Source organism: Prinia subflava, chromosome 2 (genome assembly GCF_021018805.1).
Source record: "Prinia subflava isolate CZ2003 ecotype Zambia chromosome 2, Cam_Psub_1.2, whole genome shotgun sequence".
NCBI classification, from domain to species: Eukaryota; Metazoa; Chordata; class Aves; order Passeriformes; family Cisticolidae; genus Prinia; species Prinia subflava.
Window position 1 is genome coordinate 15,100,243 of NC_086248.1, and position 25,357 is coordinate 15,125,599.

A 25,357-nucleotide genomic window follows, 5' to 3' on the forward strand; every position below is an offset into this window, starting at 1 on the left:
GGGATTCCTTCAAGATTGATCAACAACACTGACAGAGTCTGTAACTTGTCCAGATGGGGTACAGAAGTTGCCAAGACCTTTCCTTAAGCTTTGTTTTAAAATCTTTGTACCTTATTCTCACATGTACCTTATTCTCACATGTGACAAATAAGGTCACTACAATTCTTCTCCAGAAAGATAGAAGATTAGTACTACTTGAGAGTATTTTCCCCTGCTCTCTGAGCAGAGGAGAACAAAATACACATTGTTGAGTCGGTGAAAGTGTCTACAACAAGATTTTCATAACGATAAATATTCATTTAACTATTTAAATAAGTTGTCTTTATCTTTCAAAGTTACACGGCATTTTTCACCTGTATTAGAAAACAACAAACTGGTTTTCAGGAGCAGAGGAGCCAAATTATTAGCATGATAATCAGATCACAGTAACCGGTAATTGTTTTGAGTAAGCCAAGATTGCAGCCGCTCCTACTTGTTTGGACAATATCAGAATGTTGCTGATCAACAAGGAGAAAACAGTATGCACTGGCTGGCTTTCTAGAACAACTTGCAGGCTCCATAGCTTCTTGTTTTAAATGTGGTCTGACCAACTCTCTTCTTGGATAACTCTATAAGCCATTTCCTTCTCCTGTTTCAGGACAATATTCCATTACTTACATATTCACAATATTCACAATTCACCTTATGTTATAATGATCATGTTCTATTATTTCTGAAAAAAAGTAATTCTACTGTTATTCTAAATTCTTCATTTTATATTTTTCCCTTTCATCCTTCTTTCCTGTTCAGTATTTTTTTTTGCAGCACAATTCCCTCCCTCATCATCCTTCTACCTGTCCATTTCCATCCTGAGACCCCTTTTTTCCCCATGCCTGCACATTCTCTGAAGTTCTACCTACTCTGTGCTGCTTATATTCCACAATGGACATTTTTCCCATGGGATCCGTTTAATGACCATTTAATACTGGAACCTGATAAGGTCTGACTCATTTTTTCATTATCAGCTTCTTGTAAATCTCAGGGAATCCTCTAATGTTTAGAGTTGGATATGCTGGCAATAATCCAAAACTCAGCAAGGCTTCATCATTTTTAAGCTGACAAATTCAGCTGCGACTGAGTTTGACAAAGAGTGTACTAAACTTATCAGGAAATGGATTAAGAAAGCCATTTAACTTGTAGGTTTGGAAACCAAGAAGTTATGAGGGTTGAAGAAGGGGTTTTTGCAACACAATGCAGAATCTTGGTTCAAACCTTGTGTAAAGCAGGGCATGCCCATAAAATAAAAGCTATTTATTGTAAAAATAATAAACCAAATGGGTGCCCTGGTGTGTGTAAAGATCTTTCAATGCTGTCTGGATTGAAACACATATTCCCAGGAACCTAAGCTAGCTTTACATTTACATAAGGTAAAATTAGGTACCAACAGTGAGCAGTGCAGTCAAGTTCTCTATGGCACCTGGCTCACCTCACTTTGCTTCTGCTGCTAAACTGGTTCAGATATATCTGGTCATCTGCAGCATGAGCCTGATGTGGGATGACACCAGCCACACTGCATGCAATTTACATAGAAGAATTGACAGTGGAGACAATAACTGTATTAACTGTGAAATTTACACCCAAATTGGTACTTAAAACTGAATGAAATGACCTTGTGGATCAATCATTATGTACTAGGTCATTAATATACTCACTAATGACTTTTTTTCATGTTTTTTGTGTATTCTTACAGTACTACTAATCTGGCTACCTCCCATATAAACCTACAACAACAAATACTGCCAATTTATTTTTAAACAACATTGGTTTCCCCCCTTGCCTGACCTCTACCTACCTCTCAGGCACAACCACCATCATACCCAACCTCTATCGACCTCTCAGGAACAGCCACAAACTAATGTAATAGCCATCAAACACAAATTAAAGGTACTCTAACACTGTGTATTATGATAAATACATACTTTGACAAAATAGGAAATACTGAAACTTTTTTTGTCATTTAACCTAGCTGGAAAAAAATAATGTAGTCAATTTTGTTACATGGTGAGACTCTGTGTAGGCTTTTCAGGAAGGCCTTCTTTGCCAGAGCAAAAGGTATACAGAAAAGACATAGGCAATGTTTGAAAAGACTCTTTAAAGATCCCTTCTAACTCAAACCCAAACCATCCTGAGACTCCATGGCACTGTTAGCATTGTCACCACTGCAGTATAGAAACACCTCAGGCTAATGATTCGCTGGTGAGTGTGGAAGTGTTCGGGAAAGAACCCCTGCACCCTGCTCCTGCTTCCTTTCCTTGGTCACAGCCAAAACAGGGGAACTGACTCCATGAGCCCCGCATCTGATTCAGTGCACTCATTTTTACATGGACTAAATGAGTGGAGAGTTTTCTCCAAACCCTGATATCCATGAATCACATACAGATACTGTTGTAAGAGTGAGAGGGTGTGCCTGGAATTATTAAAAGGGAACCAAATGACAAGAGGAAGACAGGTGAAACTGCTATAACTCCATTTAGATAACTGCAAAGAAATACAAATCTTGTGAAACTTCTTCCATTAGAAAAGACTGAAAGAGATCAAGTACACAAGTAAAGCTACTCCTTTACAAGCTTGCCATCAAGCAGAAAGAAAAAATAAATGGAAATCAATTTGTCCACCTGAAAGACAGGCAGACAAGTTACCCAAGTTATCTGGTAACAAATGGGCAGAAGGGAAGAAATAAGAAGTGAGTATACCATTTGAAAAACACAGAAGTCATACTGGCAGGCTCTCACTTCCTCTCTCCTTTTAATAACAGTTTCAGCTGCAACAACTACTACATCCTAAAATCCCAAATTACTCCTGATCATTGCTGTAGAGCAAGTGAGAAGGGTCTTTATATTGCAAAAAAGATTAATTTTAGAAAATGACTCAATAAACAAAGCTTATGCCTTTTTGAGAGAAAAAAAATAGGTGCTAGGGTATTAGACTGCATTAAACTGATACAGGCAGTCTTTACTGAAGAATTCAAGATGACAAGTTACTTACATACAAAGAGAAAAAAGCCAACTGAATGCCCAATGCAGATGTACACTTTTACCAGGAAAAAAAAACTTGGCTGACTAACAGACCTCTTAATGGGCTACTTTCAGAGGAAGACATATTTTTCATTATGTGATTCCCAGTTAAAGTGGTTTTTGAATAAATGAGTTTCAATATTATTAAACCACGGGAGACATGTGCTTGAGCATTAGCTTGTTCATGCTCTCAAGCAAACTCGGCCAAATATCACTTTTCTAAAACAATGTAGTCTTTCTAAAAATACATAGAGAATTCCAATAAGGAGCTGAACTGTCATAATATATTGAAATTTAAGAGTTTGGGAACAAATTTTATTGAATTTCATAAATACTTTGGTAGGTTTGTTTTCTTTCTTCATTAGGTAATGCTTGAAGACAGGTATGGACAAGCTAGAGTTTCTGTTACACAACAGCAAGCTCTCATGATAAACTTGATTACAATAACCCTTTCAGCAGTGAACTTCCTCCTCAGCTTTTTTTCTTCCAAATAAAAGCCTCACCCTCGCTTCTTTTCATTCTGCACTACTTTCTATCCTGAACAAGTACCACATGCACCTGCTAAAATGCACAAAAAATACAGTTAGGCAGAGAAAAAAAAGCCACACTGATAAATATACAACCACCTCCCAAAAACTTAAGATTACAAATATCTCAAAACACCAGCAGACCAAAGCAGGAATCTCTGCTTGTTTGGGAAGGTAAGTGCAACATAGTTGATTAGCAGAATTTGTATAGACAGAATTTTATCCCTCTTAAAAGCTTTTTTTTTTTTAATAAACAAGAATGACCAGCTTCTGTCTTAATTTGAATTCTTTAAATAGTTACCACTGAAAAAAGAAATTAAAAAATCATATGGCAATTAAGGTCATTCAAATTTTAGTCAGGAAAACAGGCTCTTACAAATAGGACCCGGAATACTTTGAGAGGAAGACTTCAGCAAACAGAGGAACATGTCTAAAAGCCAGTCTGATGGATACACTTTTCAGGGAAGCAGAAAGCTGTTGTCACTCCTGTCCAAACTCTCCAGGAGAAAACAGCAAATATTTTGACCTGCATTTATGAGTTCACTAACAGACTCAGTCAGGAATTACTCTGTTTGAATCAGACCCAAACTAAAATACATATGTGCAATCCACCAAAACCTAGAGTGTTAGACAATCCGTATGTCAGCAGTTTCCTAAGAGCTGTGATGACTTGAAGCCGTGCTTTAGCCAGTAGCAGATTATTAAGGGATACAAAATCCTTTCAAAAAGTCAATGTGAAAAAAATTAAATACAGGCACCATTTTACAGCATTTAGAAAAACTTCAGGTTTCTTCATGACTCTGGCACAAACCCACGCCAGTCCCTCAGGCAGGTGTCTTTGTCCCAGTTTTCCACCTTGGGACAGAACAGCCCAACACCACCCCAAGAGCCCAGCCCAGCAGGAGCAGCTGTCCTGTCACCAGGGGGAATGAGCAGCATCAGAGCAGGAGAAAGAACCAAATATTCTGCAGCTTAGCTGGTTTCATGTGGCTGTACTAATGCAGGCTTGAACTCCACAGCAAAGCAGGAAAAGATTCAGAGCAGCTCACTACTTCCTGCATGCTGAACTAAGACACTATCTTAGTTTAGAAACAATATGAGATGAAACTGTAATGACTACACCCTAGTGCACTTACAGAGTCTCAGCTAAATGCATGTTCTCTTCAGCAATTCCTAAATTTCATTTGCTCAACTGTAAAACTTCAATCACTATTCAAGGAAATGAGAAGAAGATAAGAGTATTAACTTAATCTCTTCACAAATCAACACCTGTACTTCCTTTTAGGGCCAAAAGAGGACTGCACAGAACTGAAGACTGTTTAGAAATATTAAGGGTAAAGTGCAAAACCCCTTTAACTGCGGTCCCTGTCAGCCCAGGATGGCTCCCCCATGACCTAGAATTTATTTATTCTTACATGGCTTTTCACGTTTCTCTTGCCACATTTCTAGGCCAGGCTTCTTGCAAGTGTTCCTGCTTCCTTCTGGCATTGGGATCATCACTACTACTCAACAGTATGGAATTTTACATTGTGAGTTATTAAACAAGCAATTCCTTTATAGTTCCTCCATCAAAACAACCGAAAAGGTCACTAGAAAAATGCAAGTATACAATAGAAAAAAGACAATACAAAAATCTTTTATCAAATAGCAAAGTTTTGCTTAAGAAAAATGTGTATAATTTACTGCTTAGAATTCTTTGGTGTAGGCTAGACATATCCTTTTATGCAATGATTTTGTATACTTTTACCATTTAATCATTCCTCAACATTTTTCAAGTTGAATAAGAAACATTCTGACATCCCTAAATGTGAAACTTTATCAGACCATATTCAGTTTACCTAACTTAAAGGCTTGAACAACAACTTTAAAAGAGTTGTTTTAAGATAACTCTTAGATAGTTCTAAGTTCAACTCTTAGTTGTTCTAAAATAACAATTTTCATTAACTGGTTAATGAAAAACGATGTTTTATGATCTTTTAAAGTCTCCTCAGAACAGAAAACCCACAGAGTGAAAGCCTAACTGAAACCCCAGAACAACAACAAGAAAAGGGACTTTACCACATCAATCAAAATAATCTATTTAGCCTTGCACCCAGAAGCAAGCAAGCAAAATGTGTAGGGAAGAATTTATGAACCAAGCAAGCCACAACACTACCAAACATCTGTCCAGCTTCACACCATTTGTGGCTGACTCAGCAGTGAGATCTCTCTATTCTTTTGTTCCACATCTCTACTCCTCCATGGCATTTGTACAGTCAGCATCTGGCCCTTTGGACATCCAGAGCATCCTTTAAGGCAAGGAGTTCCACCAGTTACCCACAAAACGTACAAAGCCACATCCCCTGCTGTTTGATTCTGAACCTGCAAACCAGCAACTTCTGCTGACACCTCCCACTCCTTGAATTGGAAGAGACATTGAACAATTTGCCTCTTGAATACGTTCTACAAACTATAACCACATCTCCTCTTAGTAATCTCTTCTTTAGGTTGAAAGATAACTAGATAATATTGTTTCTTTTAGGAAAATTGTCCCTACATTTGATAATCTTTGTTGTGACTCTGTATCTCTCAGTTCTTCTGCAACAAAAGGAAGGGTAAGAAAAGCAAAACATGCAATCAAAATCCACATAGTATTCAAGATACAGTAAATTACAGATTTACACATTAACAGAAAATTTTCTTCATCTCCAATTCTTCATTAGATGTTGGGAGTTATTAGAAAATAACTCTAATGTAGCTGGGCTAAAACAATTCTGTATTCAAAAACTGCATCACAAAGGGATTACAGAAATCTGTATAATTAAGATCACACAGGTATTTAAACTAAGGCTGGTACATGAACATAGCAGCACTGATAAAACTAGCTTTCAGAGAACACTACAAATAATTTTTCTTTACTTAATACTATTTTTCCCACCTAGAATAAAGATATTCATGTCAGTTGTTGGACAAGAAGGAAGTTTGAGAAATTTCAAGCAGTATTTCTCCATCAGCATTCTCATAACTGTGAAGCTCCAAGATTGTAAATCTCAGTAGATGCAAAAAGGGGAATGCTTGACTTTTTCCAAACTGCTCACACAGGATTCAGAATTTTATTAGGAAAAAAAGGAGAGGGAAAGTGAAAAAAAGAAAGACTGAATAGAATGATGAAAACTAAGGAACTTGCAGATATACATTGTTTACACTAGAATTTTTTTCAAAATTATCATTCTTCTTTTAAAATTCCTTCTGTAAGTGTAAGTAATCTTTGCATGTATCAGTGATATGCATTTTACTTTTTCTACGTAATTTATTCATCAAAAAAGTTAGCAGACATTTTATTTTAAATCCATCTTCAGACTAGAAAATTATTTAACATGTTATTAGCATAGCATTGTTGTCATCTACCAAATTAGCAACACTAAAACAGTCACCAAACAGTATAAATCATTTCCACAATAACAATTTCAGTACAATGACCTCACGCAATATTCACAATACAAAAGTATACAGAGAATTTCACTCCTCCTTAGACAGTGGGACAAGAAACATAAAGCCTTAGAACAGTGATTCACTCCACCTGTCCCTCCTAGAAGAGTACTATAATTAGGAGACTAAATCCACACCCACAACTAAAGAAACACCAGCACTTAAGAAATACTGTCAAGTTTATAAACTTCTATTCAAACACTCAAACTCTACAATGAGGCAAATTCTAATCCTTCTGCTTTTAAGTTGATGAAATTACCATACCATAAATAGCATCTTTGATATAAAACATTCACAAAGAATGAACTGCCATTTGCTGTATGAAAACACTAAGCCACATTGCATCCAATCTAGGGTACAAATCAAGGAATTACACCTGAAAACCCAAGGGAGACACTGGCCTGAAGAGCAATACAAGTATCTGTACCTTTAGCGATGCTAAAAACAGTCATTGTGAGATTTCCAAGGATCTTCAGTGGTCAATATTACAGGTCCATATGAATTTATGCCATGGGCTATGAGCAGAACACTCTACTGACATTCCTAAGTAAGACCATCCCCACAGACACTCTGCTTTTCCCTGAGCACTTCATGGTTCAAGGACAGACCTCATTCTTCCCTGTGGTGCAATGAGGGTCTCCAGTGACCTCTTATTATGTGAGGAGATATTAATTCTTTCAGTATTGGAAGGAATGATTAAAAAGCCCTTAGGCTCTGTTATCAGGGTATGGTGGGAAAAATTACCAGCATGAGTGGAAACATCTCACAACCTTTGCAGGCTTGCACAGATCTCCAGAAGGGCTGAGTGTAGGCAAGAGAGAAGTATCAACACTAATAACAGTTCCTCTGCTCATCTCCATCTATCCTTCCTCCCTATCTACATTTAAGTGATCTAATGAAAATACTCCCAGTAAGTGAGAGAGTAGCTACTTTTCAAAGGTTCCCAGGGAAGATCCTATCTAAATTTATACGCTTCAGACACAGTAAAATATCTGTGATATGCTTCTGACTGAAGGAAACAAAACAAAAGCAGCTCAAAGTATCTAAACCAAAACGCAAAATGCACACATTCCAGTGTGAATAAACCAAGCAATATACTTAGATACAGGGGTGATAGTTTCCTTGGGTTATTAGGTACCGTAAATTTGAAGAATTAGTTTTCAATAAACCCATGATACTGATGCTATTTCTGGTCAGTAGATAAATTATTCAAGCAATCCTAGCAGCATATTTTACACTAACCCCCTCACACTTTGTAACAAACTGGTAGAGATGATTAGAAATTACTGGGGATTGAATGCCATTTTTTTATAAAATTGAGCCATTATGCACAAAAGCTAAGGACTAACCAATTCTTCTTGTGGATGTATATGGCAGGTAACTGTTAAAGCACACAGCAATTGTCTTTCCTTAATCCATGAGAAACCCTCATTTTTTAATGTTTTCCTCCAGGCTACCTGACAGTTCTTCTGCCCCCAACATTCACAGGGAAATCAAAATCAGGAGGCGTCTTAAATTACTTAAACTTTTCAGCTAAATTTACAAAACAAAATGGCTTTGACTATGCTTGAACAAAGCCGAATTGATTCACATACATTTTTGTGGCACATCCCCATGTAATTCAAAGGAGTTGAATGCTGAGTGCTTGGGATGGTCACAAGGCACAGGACTCGAGATTTATATGGTACAAATATTAACAACCATATTCTAATTGTAATATTGCCTGTAATGAAGAGAATAAGCTAAGATATGAATGTGACGTTCCATATCTTTAACCCATCTGCAATAGTAAAATTCTAGAACATTTATTCATACTCTAACATAATAATGATTAACATTACATGTCATTTATAATGTGGAAGACAAGTCCCACATTGCGTAGTCCTGCACAAGGATACAAGTCCCGAGTTTGAGAGTTTTTGAAACTTGTTCTCACATAGACCTCTCCAAACACAGTCCTGGTAGGTCACTACACCCCCCAACAGATTCATTATATTCTTCTTTTTTTGTAAGATAATTGGGAAAGAGATAAAGGGAAAACCACCAAAAAAAGATCCCCTGTTTGAAGCATGAGGAATAGTTGACTGTAGTGCTCAGAGACAATCTCCTAGATTAAAAAAAAAAAGACAAGAAATTATAGATACTCTGCAATGAAACACAATGTAAAGGTGGCTAAGCCATAAGCAGCAGGGAAACTTAAAAACCCAAACAATCAAAAAATCTTGAATTTCAATGCCACAGGTAAATAGTTAAGTGATAAAATAGGAAGAAAAGCAAGACTGTGCTATAACTGGAAAAAGAATAGGAATCCATTGCATTAAAATCACATGTAAGGAAGAGAAAAATTATGTCTGCAAAAAAGCAAAACACTATCTGATAAAATTGAGTATTTTACAAAGGAGAGGCCCAGATAATTTGCACACAAGAAGCTTCAAGGAAATAACTGAGGAGTTCTCTGAAACACAAATGTTGTTTTTTAAATAATCTTAAGAAATTCTAAACATCAAAGGACTTTCCACTTTATTATGCAGTATTTTAAAAAATGTAAAAGAGGAGATTCAGGAACTGTAGAATGATTAGCTTGGCATGGATCCTGAACAAATTAATACCATGACAATGGGAAAAGCAGAATCTAAAAATATCCTGTCAGTCAAGCAACCTTTGTAAGGTCAGGAGAGGAGACGAGAGGAGAGAGTGGACTGAAGCTCCAGCTCCCACAAGAAGCTGATCTGAAAAACCTTTTTCCTTTTTCACAAGAAAGGGGAACCAAACCAAAATTACCATTAAGTCTCACTGGAAGAACATAACTCATAATTTAATCAAAACTCAAGAGCCACTCTGCAGGAAAGCGAAGCATGAAGCAAAAAGGTGCAAAACAGAAGCATGCTTGATTTGATAGCAGAGGAGCAGCCTGGCAAATTCATCTCAGAAATCAGATCTCTCATATCCTCAGCAGAAGTGAGATTGAATCTGATACAGAAAGATGAGTGACAGAAGGATTAGTGCTACAGAAATATGGATACCAAAGTGCTGCCAAGAATAAAACCAAGCAACATTAAAAAATGGAAGAGAAGAACAAAAAGAAAAAACAAATTATAGAAAACTGTAAAAGAAGAAACAAAAGAGTTGGAAAGTTTCCAGGCAGAATACAGAAGATGGATAATCTCTCAATTTTTCAAGGAGACCTTTCACTCCTAAATAAAAGAGGAAAGAAATTTACTAATCCCAGCTAGGGAGGGTGTGTGTGTGAATGCAGAAGTGCAAGGTATGTACTGCTCCAACACAAATACGATAAAGCCAAAGCATCATACAGAATAAAACACTCCACACTCAAGTGGCACATTCTCAAGAGCTGAAGATCTCCAGTCTACTTTATAAACACATTATAGCATCTACTTCAACACCTATCACAGCTTACCTTTAGGGAAAGAAAAGCCTTGGATGAATTACAGAGCAGCAAATATTTGTTTTCAAACTCTTCAATTTTCCATCAAAGCCAACATCAGTTCATAATGGACCATTAATTAGAAGCCCTTATTTAACTGAACACAACTGAGGTGCCCAGAGGTACTCGCCTAATCCAACACAGACAGAAAGAAACATAATTTTAATGCAGAATGATAAGCCATTAAACCTGAAAGAAACAAGGGATCAGCAAGAAGGTAAGAACAAGAAGCTTTTGGATGGATAAAAGGGAAAAAATCACAACATGTGATTTTGAGTTCCATGATTCCTCTCTCTTGTCCATGATAGTGATTTATGACTAGCAGAGTATATTTTTGCTGCTTTACCAGGATGCATTCAAGAATTTTCCACAGGCAAAGACAAGGAAGAATGCTAACACCATTCTCAGCTGGAAGTTTGGAAAGCGTTTCTGGATTATGGAAAATTCTGAGGAGTAACACTAGGAGTCATTTAAGAATCAAGACATCCAGGAATGGAAATAGGTGAATTAGACAGAGTAGAATTCAAACCAAACAGTGCTTCTGTTAATCTAAGCTGGAAGCTGGATGTGTAAAAAGAAACAAAAAAACAAACAAAGCTATACTAAGACAATCAAAAAGTAGTATAGATGGTAATTTTATCATGTTGGCAGGGTCAAATCTTTTCAAGTATGTACATTCCTTGTCATAGGCAGCAATACTCTGGATTATAAAAAACCAACCGATCAAAAACCATAAAAAAAGAGAGGATGGAATCGAATTACAAAACAAAAAGGAAGTCTTTTTAAGATACAGATTCCTAGGCAGAAAGGTGTATCAACAACACCGCCAACACTAAAACATTCAGTGGCTTTGTAAAACATGCGGATTTAGAATTGTGCAGCTACTTCCACCTAAGAATAAAGGAAGGAGAAGGGGAAATGGAGAAATGCTTATAGAGAAGCTGTTCCATGACCACTCCCCAGGACAGAAGAAGTAGTAGCAAGGATAATTCAGTTAAATATCCATTTCTTTTGTCTTCAGGGACAAGTTGGTACACAGGTCTGAAAAGAATTCAACTAACCCACCAAGGTCAACTTTCTCCAAGTCTCCCCCATTCCCAGAGAAAAAAAAAGATTATGTCATTTCTTCCTAAAGTTTTCTTTTAAATTTGGAGAAGAGATTGAGAGAACTTCTCTGAGGTCACACATTGTGCTCCTTGCCAAGTCCAGATACTTGTGCATCAAGTGACAACTATCTCCAAAGCTCTTTAGCACAACAGGATCTGAAAGATGCTTATGAGACTCCACCTATCCTGTTGCACACAGCACATACTCCAAAGTGACATGGTTGTTATCTTCAGTACTTCAGTAAATCATGTTGCCCAACATCCATGGGAGCGACCTGCTTACCTATATATACACACACATTTAAATTCATGTGTGTGAAGAATGTGAGAATCAAAACAAAGTATTACTTTTGGACATTAAAAAAAAATCCACTTAAAATGTGTTGAAGGTAAAATACACAGAAAAATACTGTGTTTTATAAAAAGTAATGAAAGCTAAAAGTAAATTTGAGGCAGCAAAGCACAACCAACTTTTAAGCACAAGCAAAATACTTGAAAGATTAATTGGGTATAGAGTCCCAAGTCTAGAATCCATTGCAAGATAGACCTATGGCAAAAACAAGCTGTTGATAGTTCAAGACAAAAGGGATGCTTTAATCAATTTTGTTTAAGGATAAAGATAAATCCCTAAAAGTAAAATAGGGGATGTGTATCTTAAAGATGTATCCCTACTTCATGCAGAAATAAAAGAGGGAATTTGGGTGCAGCTGGAAGAGAGATAATATCAATAAAATAATACAAGGTGAAAATAAATTATCCAGTGAACTTTATATATACTACTACTACTAATTTACAAATACATTTTAACTCCTACACTAATAGGTTTTAAAAGAAACACATATCCTAAAATCCTAGATATCCCAAGTATTTTAAAAAGGGAACAAAGGTGATTTCCACCTAAAGGAGAAAAGATGACTGCACTTATCAAAGATGTATTGGCTACTGGCACAAGTCTTAGGATGAGCAGAGATTTACTGTAGTTAAACAATTTGCAAATACAAGAAAAAAACTCTTGACTTCATGCACAGAACAAAGCCAAAAACTTATATATCTTATTCTTTCTTCATACATACAAAAAGATTTTAATCAAATGGAATAAGAACACTTGTTTTAGAAAAAGGAAATTTTGCTTTTCCTCCCTTGTACTGGGAAGTTAGAACTTCTGAACAAAACAGGAGCATCTTGATGCTGCTGCTTTTTGCCCTCTTAACCCTCTCATTCTATATTTAGATAAAACCTTTTTTCCAAGGGATAATTTCTAATATATACATGATTTAATAGAGGAAGGGATAAATAAGATGAGTATTCAGGTAAAAGCTTAGAAAACTGACTTGGAGCAATGGAAAGATAAATACATATGGAAGATAACTCACTTTTCTTAAAGATCTTCTATAATATATTTTTATCCTTCATAAAACACTTTTGAGTATTATCTCCAGCTAGGCCCTGACACCTGTCTAACAGTTATACATCATGACTAAAGATGATACAGAGAGCTGGAGGCTCCTTTTTTCTGTATTTATGAGACAGTCATGCCCAGAGCTCCCAGATCTTTGACAGAGGTGTTCAGATACAACCATACCTTTGTGGCAGGTATTTTAAATAAAGCCCAGTTTCAGCAGAATGAAGAATTATGCCCTTCTTGTTAGCTCTTCCACTACCAATAGAAAAAGGGCCTACCTGCCACCTATCCTGAATGCCAGGCATAGCTGAGGTTGGAAGGGACCTCTGGAGATTATACATGGAGTCCAATACCTCTGCTGAAGCAGGAGGAACTACAGCAAGCTGCTCAGGACTGTGTCCCATCAGCTTTTGTGTCCCTCTGAAGACAGGGGCTCCACAGTGTCCAGGGTTGCCTGTTCCAGTACTCAAGCACCCTTACACAGCAAAAAAACTTCACATTTAAATGGAATCTGCCCTGTATTTCGGTTGTCCTTCCACTGCACACCACCAAGAAGAAAGCCTGACACCATGCTCACCCTTTCCTGACAGACATTTATCCATGCTACTGAAATCCCCCCAGCTCCCTTCTCAGTGATAAACCCCCAGCTCTCTCAGGCTCTCCTTGCACGGCAGATACTGCAATCACCTCTAATTGCTAAATAATATGCAACACAGGGAAAAATTGTCAGTGATACAGACTCTATCCCAGCTGGGAAGCCTGAAACCAGTCCCCATTCTTTGCACATGGAACACTACTACTAAACCATAAGTCATAAAAACCCCTTTGTGCATGTATACATACATATGCCACTACACAGAAAGTAGACATGATTCACCTCATAATAATGTTACTTTTCTAACACCTGTAACAACTTCAACCTCCTACAAATTCAGTATATTTTGGGTATGTGGGAAATTGTTACTAAAAAAAGTCTTTAAGCCACTGAGAATATTTATATAAAAGATGAGCTTCATCAAGTTAGGATTCATCTGCATTTAACAGATAAAGTGATATTTAGCATGATTTCAAATCCTTCATAATTTAACATAACAAAATTACTTCTTGATTCAAATTTGGGCTGCATAGGACACAAATAAATGCACTAAAAATCTGTTCAAAATAAAAAAGGAGAAAGATGGCATAGTTCTACTAGTTATCAGTATTTTGGAATATGTTTGCATCTTATATTCACCAGACTTGAAGCACAACAAATAATGGCATTAGAGCAACTTACACGCCTGGTTATAAAGCCATAATATCATAAAGGTTTTCAAGTTCTTAAGGTTTTAAATATTTACAAAATATTCTATACCAAGCATAAAGCAGAAAAGAATGTAAGTTGTATTTTCAGAATGGAGTATTATACAATCTCATTTCCTGCTCTAGGACAATAACCTCATCTCTCCAATTTCTCAAAACTCAGATGCCAAAACTAGACAAAGTAAGACATTGGTAATCTCAGTGCTGCAGAAACATGAGATGTAGGAAAGAGCTAGTAAGGTTTTTGCAACTGTCAGCCTCATGATGTAGCAAAAAAACATTAAAACTAAGTAAAACTGAGAATGCCTTAATAAAGTAACACAGAAGGTAGAGTAAGGAGCAGATATTTCTAAAAAGAGGAAGCCACAATAATACTGGAGTGGCTGGAGAACATTAGTACAGTAAGCTTACAGAACTGTACCTACAGATCTCAGTGAAAACAGAGTTAGGAGATTACTTGATTAGCATACATATCTACTTATGCTTTGGAAGTGAAGGGAGCAGCCCTATCCCAAAAGGAAACAGTAAGATCCTCCAAAGGAAACTGGCATCTCCTCTCTGTAAACCAGTTCTCCCACTCTGAGGTATGGTACAAGCTTTACACTTGCAATTCATAAAACAAAAACGCATCCAGAAGACGGAGGCAAAGAAGGATGAAGACTTAAAACCAAGTTTATACTCATATTTCAAGTTAACATCTTTTCCGTTAAGGAAACATCTCAAACAAAGAAATCAGGAGGCTTTATATTAAATCTATCTCCTGATTTTTAGAAGTTGAGGTCATAATTCTCATTTATCCAGACAGGAAAGCAGTAATATAAAACCAAAAATAATATAAATGCTAAAGCTTCTGAAGGCACAACTGAACAACTCATGACCTGCTGAATACAAGCTACATATTAGAGAATGATAATGTTACTTGCCACATCACCAGGAGGGCTTGGCAGAATTGCTGCTTTCTGCTCTTAAAAGCTAAGATTTTATCTGCACACTTCAAAAATTCATAAATTTTTATTTACAACAGAAATGTCATTGGGCGATTGTTACCACAATATGAGAAATATAAATTTCACTCAAGACTGTCCATTACTATTCAGTTCCTAGAAGAGCTGTATCCCCTTATGTAGACTTTAGGTTTGATATATTTCCATCAGTACAGCAAGGAACAGAACAAGAGATAGCATCTAAACCATATTTTATTAAAAGAATATGGAATTACAAACAAACTCAAGAGCTATTTCAAATAAGCAGAAGAATGGATAATATATTGCCCTTAGACTTGAAGCTAAATCCTATTTCTGGGTGTTTTGAGAGCAGTTCTGAATACCCTTTTCTCCACAAGTACTTATTAATTTCATTGTAACTTAGGTAATCAGTTCAATAAGACTGGTTAAAGATTAAAGCACTCCAAGTCACAGAGTGCACCAGTTTCTGCCAGGCTCCAATACTGTGAAATATGAATCCTATTACATAACAATAGATTTTATCAATTTATTAGTACAGTGACCAAAATAATTAAAATACCACAAAATAACTAAGCTTTGGTTAGTTTGGTTTTTTTTTTAATTTTTCCTTTAAGAAAAAAATTACCTCTACACAAAAGATCTTAAGATCAAGTCCACATAACTTCATCTTCTCCGGAAAATGTTGAAAAACATTCAAATATGGAATATGCCCTTCAACAACAAACCTGCATTGAAAAAAATGAAGACCAAATCAAAATAATATATAGGATGACAAATTCATATGTTTATTATAAAATTAACATACAAATAAACTTCTGATTTGTAATAACATCAGTATTATGATTCAACCTGAATTCAACCTGAAATTACACATCTGAAATGCTCCACATTCAGTTCAATACTTTAGTAGGCTTTTAAGTTCAAACTCAGATGTGCCTGACAAATGATAACATTATGGCAGTAAGCATACAATCAACAAGCTTACATAGAGTTTGTTCTGCACATTCTTCAACTACTGCATTTCTTCAACTGCTTTAAGTCTCCTTTGAATGGTATGGATTTTTTTTTCCAAAATTCCAAAGCTTTAAGTAAATTTTACTTTTCAAACACAGACTTTCTGCTGGAGGAGTTTGAATCAGGTGGTATGATAGGGAAGAAAATCACAGAATGATGAGTGGATTCACAGAACTGAAGTCAGATTAATTACATTTTCATGACGATACTTTTCAAAGAAGTATTACTGAGGCATGAATAGAAATTGTTTTGTATACCAATAAATAAAAACAGTTTAATTTTTATTTGCACACAAATAATACATCTTTGTTGTTAAAAACTGGTTTTGGTAAGCGGTTGACAGTATTATTTGATATTTTTCTTGAGTACACACACACACACACATATATATATATATATATATATATGAGACTTAACAACAGATACCAATAAAAAGCCACCACTACATTAAACCCCTGCTCTTATCCAACATCTTAACAGACACCCACAACAGGCCAACCAAGCATTGAACAGGCACAGATCCTCACATGGCAACACACTCATCCCACACTAAGGCACACTGGTAGTCTGCCATAGGACTAAGCTACAAATGCCTTTCCGTCTCCTCTTTTCCAAACCAGTTTTGTTAAAAGAGTACATTAAACCTGAATAAGTTAACAGTACAAACAGAGAAGACTGTTCATTAACTAATATCAGGACTGAAAACAATTTTCTCCCCTGCTGATGAGTGTTATCTGCACAGGACTGATCTGTTCTTGCTACATAGATTAGTAACTTCTTGGTCTACAAACATTTCATGTCCCTTCTGAGCCTACAGCAACTCACAAGCTCACCTGCTAGCTCCCAGTTCTGTGCCCCCATCACTACTTGTTCCATGTAATGTAGTGTGTATCTATTGAAGTTGACTAAAATTCTGTTTAAAAATTACTTACTGTGAAGTTTACAGATTTTTTTTTAAGCAGTTTTATCCGAATTTTCAGTTTAATTGACAAAAGTGAGTTAAACCCAGGACTAAAATAAAAAGTGCACTTCATGATCAAAACTGTCTCTCAGTTAGAATAATTTATAATGATTCCTGGAAAATAACAACAGTATGAAAAATCTTATTGCCCAACAGCCTTTGTTCCAAAGCTCTGCTTATTAGTCTCTTAAGTGAAGAAGTAACAGGTGGTCACAGTCCTTTCTAATCAAACTGTGTAATGATCATTTTGCTAATGAAATTTCAGTAGCTTTCCCCCAGCAGCAGAAACAGCATTTCCCACCCTGAGGGGAGATGTGCACTGGGCTCCCGTGAGGTTGTTCTCCAAACCCAGCTCCCACTGCCGCCTGACCTGCAGAGCAGCTGGCACATCACTTCCTTAGCTCATTTTAGTCATCCACTAAACTGAGGAACATCAGCTTGAGGTATGCTTTCACAAAGTTGATTGAACCAAACTAAAAGCTCAACACAACTGGCAGGACTTCCCTCCTTGTGATCCAGCCATGAGCTGGTGTTGCTCATCTCTTCCCCAAATATAAGTCACAACAGCAGCAGAAAGCCACCTGTTATCCTACTGCCAGCAAGGTTTCCTTCATCACCTAACAAACTGAAGAGGCTCCCAGATGGTTCTATGAGTGAAACAGCTGCCAGAGGGAAGAGGGTGCACCACACAGGCAGGAGAAGGAAAAAAGGAAGCAGAACCTTCCCTTTCAGTGATGCATTACTGGCTCAGATGATGATAAGCTTTGGCTGACACACATTAAGGCACAATCACACCAGTAGCTGGCAGATATGAAGGCCTGGAACCAAGACACAGAGCAGCAAACGCCTGAGCCAGCAGCAGCAGCTGAAGAGGACAATCAGGACCTTATTTTGGGTGTGGTGTGGTGGTGATGCAGCCAAACCACCCTCCCAGCTTGCTGCCTCTGAAATGGGAAATCCCACCCTCCTCCAGTCCCCTGCCCCACACTCCTCCCTGCTGACAAAAGCTCTGTGTGACTTCTCAGAGGATCAGCTCGGGAACCAGTTCAGGGTTTCACTCCAACAGACTCAGATGACTGCAGAACACTACTGCCAGCACAAGGCAGAAAGGGACAGCAGTGAAACACATTAACCTGCACTAGTACGTCCAGTGAAACTTGCTTTTACAGAATTTATCTTCTATAGTTATACTTCTTTCAAGTAATAAACCATAAACCGGATGAACGCTAGTACCCATGGCAATAGAAAGAACAGGAATGCTTCTGCAAGACCACAGTAACAAAAACTTGGAGCAGCTTAAAGTGATGCTGGAACCAGATCCCTACACTGCAAGAGACAAGCAGTGTCCATCAAAACATCATTTAAAAAAAAAAGTTTTCACTAATTTGGCTGTACAAAGTCAAAGCACTGAAACTGTTTAAAAAATAATATCTCTTCTAGCTTAAAATAATTGTCTCCAGACAAAAAAGAATGCTTTTTCTCTCAGGTTAAAAGTTGTTTCTACACTCTAAAAATACAGCACAAATACCCTGTTATGAATAGAATGTGCTGATGGTTCAAGTTTTAACACTTAATCCAGAAGTCCAGATTTGGAACAGCACTTCAGAACAGTTTCTTTTGTCTGCTGTTCCGCCAAACCTTGAATTTAACAGACAGATGGTCAAAACACCTGCAGGACTATGTTCTATCAGGGAGGTGCTTGAAAACTTGACTGGCAGACACAGTACACAGTCCACGCTTTTTTAATTATAGCAGTAACATGCACTAATAAGGCCCAAGTATGAAAAAAATCCTAGGTCCTCAGCATGCTACAAGGAAGTGATGCATCTGTTAAAGCCACAGTAATGCCACAAACTGATTATAAGTTTACTCTTGCCAGCACAACTAGGTATAACCTCATTTGAAAGGCATTATTTCTCAGAATCTCAAAAGTCTAGCATCTTGAATCCTTTTCCAAAATCCAACTCTTTTATTATTTAGATGAATAATATACATCACATGGAACATTGGAAGACTATTCACAATGGAAAAGGATTTCATGTGTAGCACAGACTGGAGCAGGACGTTGTTGAAAGTGTTATTTTTAAACCAAAATGTTCCTGTCAGAGGAGGTAATTGTAGTGTTTTTCTACTAAGTGTGTCAAGTAGCAAGGAGGAGTATATTTTTGGTGTTGTAAATCCTTTAAAAGCTGGCAGATTGCCGGCAGTAGTGCCTAAGCATGTATCACAAGGGAGGAGTGGTAGTCAGCTGACTTCAGGGTACAGAGAAAACCAAACTGAGGAAAAAACAAGGCAGAACTTTAAACAGAACTCTAATTCAGCTGGTTTAAATAAAATAATTTGCCTACAAAGACTTAAAAGGTAATGCTGAATACTTAATGCTTTCTCTGCATAGTTTTCATCTTCAGTCTGTCGTTGTCTTGTATCTTAATGCATGCAAAAATGTGAACATTGTGTGATTTTTAAACTTAAATATTCACAAGTCAGAAAACAAGTATTTTATGGTAGTTCATGCAATTTAAAATTCTTTATACTTCTTCATCAAACTTGTTGAAAGGCAAAGACCTTAAGGGTAGGGAGGGAAGCATGATAACGTAATTACAGTCTTATATAACTATCGTATCATGGTAAAACTTTGCAATACAAATAACCTTCTTTTAAACTTCACTTTCTGTACTTCAGCAAGTTTGTACGTTCAGCACATTTAAAGTTACTGAATCATTATGATTTACACAGTCTTACACACAAATTGTATCTAATTAAATTGTACCTTCTCATTCAAATAATCTTATTTCAATGTCCAATTATTAGTTTCAGATTATGCCTTTCTGTGCTATATTTACTGCTTGATTTTTTTTCATCTTTTCCCAACCTTTTTACTGCTTTCATGTTTTCTCTAAATCCTTTCAAGTGCTCATCTCTTAAGGATATTAGCCCAAAGGATAGTCTCCAGGTTCCAAATAATTTTCCAGGATCTTTTCTGCAGTCTCCAATTTTTTAAGTGCCAAATACAATAATTTACCATTCATATGCAAACAAAACAATCTTCCCTCTTGACAGCTGATTTCAACAGTTGTTGTTTGGTTGGGTTTTCTTCCAACCACACCATTGTACTAAGACAGAAATATGTCAAGATGTCTTTGCCTGCTATGAGCCAACAATGCTTCCAGAGACAGTTTCCAAGATACAATAACCAAAGAATATATATTTAATTATTAATTTTTCTCTCCAAACAGGATGGGGTAACTAATAATTCTTTAGTGTGAACCAGTTGTCCGCCCCAGATATTGTCATTTACTATCTGGATTTTTGCCATATACAAACATTATCAGACAGGTTTTACATTATTTGTTTGCTGATCATTCACAAAAATATGGAGTATGTTAGGGTAGTTCTGACTCATAAAGAATTTCCTAAGGACAAATGTAGCCAGTAAAAATCTTGTTATTGAGCACTATTTTTGAGTTCTACTGTTTCTTAATCTACTCAATAAATAGTTTTGTATTGTGGGATACTAGTTTGAATCCTGAATATTATGGCATTTTACTGAAAATTTTACAAGCAACTTTTATGCAACAGCAGATCCAGTTATGCAAATATGCAACGGTTTGTGCAATTCTGATCAATGAAGGCAACAGCCACTCCTAAAGTAAAATCAAAGGGTTAAATTGTTTTGCATAGCAATTGATTATCTAGTAGTAACTACTGTACTTCAAGACATAAAAACCTGCCCTTTTTGAAAGTACTCGCAAAAAAGCGTCCTTGAATACCCATCCCTCTTGGAAAGCTTGTACAAAACTGGGAAAGTGCAGGTGGAACCTGGCAGCCAGGGAAGGGAGGGCACAATGGAATATCAGGCTCTTGGGGAAAAACACCCTTGCATTCATCACACTTTGGGCAGCTACACCAGTTGGAAGCACCACAGGTGGGGGACAATGTACCCATTGCCTTGCCTTTTAACTTACAGGTTACATATTTGAAAAACAAAGATGAAAGCACTGAATTTTTAATCAGATTTTCCCTTATTTTGTCTGAGTTTTCAATCTGATTTGCCAATGTATTTACTTAAGTACTTCTGTTACTTAAATTTTGGCCAAGTAATGTTTTTTCACCATCTGTTTCACCAGTATTTCAACAGTTGTTAAAAAAGGGTATCAGAATACAAAAGGTCTTCCAAGTAAAATCTAGGAATCCCTGAACTTATTTGGGCCCGATTTAAAATACTTACTGCCAACAAGAAGAGTTGATGAATTATTTTTCACTCTTGAAGTAAATAAAGAAAGTGTTCGTGGTCTTGTTGTAGGGGAGAGAAGGGAACTGCATTGTCAGCAGTAGCCTGACAGTCTCCATTTAGCACCAAACCCTATTATTAGAACAATTTATTTCTACCATATTAAAAGGTATTATTCTGAACTCTGATAATTACAGATACAAAGATATGAATACAAAATGATCTTCTTATATTAATTTCAATTAATAACTCCACTGCATGAAGTTACTTTGCTACATTTCAGATCACTGTACACTGCTGGTATTGTTTGCATGATGACACTGATGTAAGTCCTGGAGAATGTTTACTCAGTTAATTCTGACATGCTGACAACAGCAAATATCACAGAAGCGTGGCCATACACACCTCCAGCAAGTCTTAAGAATTTTTGAAGGGGAAGGATAAAAAGCTTCTCTAACTTCCAAACCTTTTTCCTTACAGGTCTCTGAAATTCATTCCAATCAACAGACAATGTCCTCCAACAGCAGCTGCACAAATGGTTATGACAAAGGAAAGACAAGATGACTAAATACAAAGACCTTCTCACTATTACTGAGCAAATTCGTAAGAGGGCAACAGCAGAGATCTATTTTAAAAAATACTAATATTTATAAAAGCAAGAATTCTTCACTAGAGACTACTCATACCTTAAGAGCTCAGACAACGTAATTGGTTCTCGCACCCAGAGTAATGCCATGTAACAAAACGAAAGGGTCATTGGCATTGTCATCCTCAGCTTCTCCTTTTGGTTCTTCATTAAATACAAGCTGCCATCTACTGATCCAGAATACACAGAGGTGCTTTCTTGGGTTTATGTTAAAAAAGAGAAAAAAAAAAAGGCAATTGATATGATAAGACACATGAGCCATGGCATACAAGAAAAACAAAAGACCATACAAGGCTTGCTCAGTGACTAGTAACATTTTGAAATAATTTCTTGGAGGTTTTTGCCTGTTTGTGTACTTTTCTATGAAACAGTTTAAACCTAATTTACTCATCTACCACAGTATGAGATGAGAACCTATTTCATAAAGTGCTATTCCACTTGACTAGGACATTGACTCCTATATAACTAATAGTACTTATGAGCCAGAAAAACTGTTTTCCATTTGAGAGATAAAGGAACTGAGAGGAAACAAGGGAAAATTTGATGTACTTAAATCAATGACTCTTGAGTTTGGGATTAAAACAGTTTTAAACTTCAACACAGGCAAGACTTTCAATGAAAAAGTCATTTACATTGCAGAAATCTTACTGATGTTAGAAGTCTGCCCTGAATCCAACTGTCCTATAATCTCTAACTGTGAAAACACAGGTATTCTTTTTAAAAAGGTATATAAATTCAATGTCAAAGAAACAACAAGAATGTAGGAAATGCTGAAGAGAATGGGGAAAAAAACCAAATAAATTAACATCCAAATCTCTCTACGTTCTTACTGAGGTGGATCAGTAAAAACTACGAGAAAAGTGAAAATTTTGTTTAGTAGAGTGATTTCAGTTTGGAACCTTTTCAGCAGTGAAACCTGCAAGTTCAGGGAAAGAGGACCAAAAAAATAAATCAAAAAACCTGTAGGCCTCTCTTCCCTACATCATGACACAGCCAGATGAATGAAAATGCATTTAAAGCACACCGGCACAAAATGTCAGCATTGCCTCTGCAGAGATTTTCCTCACTTCACTTCCCCACAGATTGTCCACCTGTTCAGACAGGAATGGCGAGAGCTGGATGCACAGCCCGCAGCTGGCAGCTGCAGGGCCAGGGCAAAGCGCCCGCTGGAAGCGACCTCCCGAAAGGCTGGCAGCTCCGCGGGCGGGCCACAGCCACACCGCGGGGTGCGGGCAGCGGGGCAGCCCCGCGGCCCCGCCGGGACACCACCGGCCCCGCCGGGACACCACCGGCCCCGCCGGGACACCACCGGCCCCGCCGGGACACCACCGGCCCCGCCGGGACACCACCGGCCCCGCCGGGACACCACCGGCCCCGCCGGGACACCACCGGCCCCGCCGGGACACCACCGGCCCCGCCGGGACACCGGCACAGCGCCCACGGCCGGCCTGCGATGCCACCTACCGGCCCCGCGCCGCTGCGGGCACGGCACGGGTACGGGCACGGCACTGCCCCGGCACTGCCCCAGCCACTGCCCCGGCCCGGGCTCTCAGAGCCGGCCCGTACTCCTGGTACAGAACAGAGCATCCCAGCACGCCCAAGGTGCGTCAGGAAACCAAGGCAGGAGCACTGGAACATGGGTTTAATCCCTGGAGTCAGCTCCTTCACCTTTCACATGGATAGCTGTGCTTAAAGGCAGCTTCATGACTGAAGCTTCATTGTTAATTTCACATTCAACTCAACTTAAAATAATCCTCATTATATTTGTGGTCTTAATGATGGCACACAATTTCCTTTTATTTCTTCCAGCTTATGCAAGGCATGACAACACACAGTTACGTGCAGCTAATAATTTAAGAATTTTATAGGCTTCTCTAGCAATGTCTCAGTGGAATTCGCTATTAACCCTACACAAAAATAACAAAAAACCCCCAATTGCTGCCTGAACAAGCCTCTTAGGGAAAGAAGGGTGTTCAGGTTTCTAGTCTGTAGCAATAACAGCTCAGCAGAAACGACACCAAAGAAAATATTTGTAAATCTTCACAAGAGTTTTACAACAGACTAGAACACACTTATGTTAAATTTCAATCGACAAAACTGTATCTGATTTCAGCAATATTTATTTTAAGTGAACTAATTTCAAGTGATTTTAGTGAAATTGATGACTACTGGAAGCTGAATTCAATCTCTGAAACAACCAACCAAGACAATAAATTATGGCCTACTTAGGACTACTGTGCTGTTCAAAAACTTTAAACAACAGACACATGAAAGACACAAGTACAGAGGAAGAAAGGAGCTCCTCTGGACATCGAAAAGGGGAAGAAAATTCAAGGGGACACTTTCACTAGAAATTCTTCACTCAATTCTTTCCTTTTCGTATTATATTTGTATAACACCCAAGATACAAACACCCGTATTATATTTGTATAACACCCAAGATACAAACGTACAGTGACTCTTTACCTCAAAATGTTGTCATTTTAATATGTAAGGAGAAAAGGTTCTAGCATACAAAAAAATTTGCATCACCATTTTTATAACTTTCCCCCCCTCCCTAATTCTGTCTGGAGTTTTAAACATGCATTTATTTTTCTAATTGGTGCTGATCAAATTTCTCACTCTATTAACACTTCTGGACTTTACAAAATAAAGAGAAAAGCCTGAAAAAACAAGATTGCATTCTTCTGAGGGGAGAGAGGCAATATCACAGAAGAACAGAAACATGACATAAGGAGGATAGTACATAAGAGGGGAATAAGAAACACATGCAGAGATAAAGAAAGAAAAAGCAAGCAAGAAAACCATCATAAGTTTAAAATACAAGCAAAAGCTTTTAAATGTGCCTTGCAATGCTTTTCCAGTATCAGGTATTGCAGCATTATCTGATATTACACTTGCCCAGCAGAACCCAACACCCCAATTTTCTACAACATTTTAATTAAAACTTCAGCATTCTGTAATTATTTTCCAGCTGCTATTGTGAGCAGAAAAAAGAAGCTGACGGAATGCTGAAATAGGATTTTTCATAGAAGGGGTCAGTGGGAAAGCAGTAAAAAGACTGTGGAGACCAAAGATACAGAAATACCAAAATAATGTAAAGAAAAAATTAAAAAGCTAAATATATCTATGGGATAGGAAAAAAATACACCCCCTTGAAGAACAAACTCATGTTTTTTAACATCAGAGTTGTGACAGATAGCTCTGCTATTGGTTAAATAAGTGCTTATTCTTCAA

The 25,357-nt window shown here is 37.4% G+C and overlaps 1 protein-coding gene across 1 annotated transcript in view; it reads right to left on the reverse strand.

The window, feature by feature from the left end:
* Nucleotides 1-25,357, reverse strand: part of TAF1B (TATA-box binding protein associated factor, RNA polymerase I subunit B) — a 45,642-nt gene that overhangs the window by 15,533 nt on the left and 4,752 nt on the right. The window contains exons 7-8 of the mRNA XM_063425036.1: nt 22,161-22,317; nt 15,894-15,993 (exon numbers count right to left, since the gene is read on the reverse strand). Of these exons, the coding sequence (XP_063281106.1) occupies nt 15,894-15,993; nt 22,161-22,317 (257 nt within the window). The remainder of the gene's footprint in view (nt 1-15,893; nt 15,994-22,160; nt 22,318-25,357) is intronic.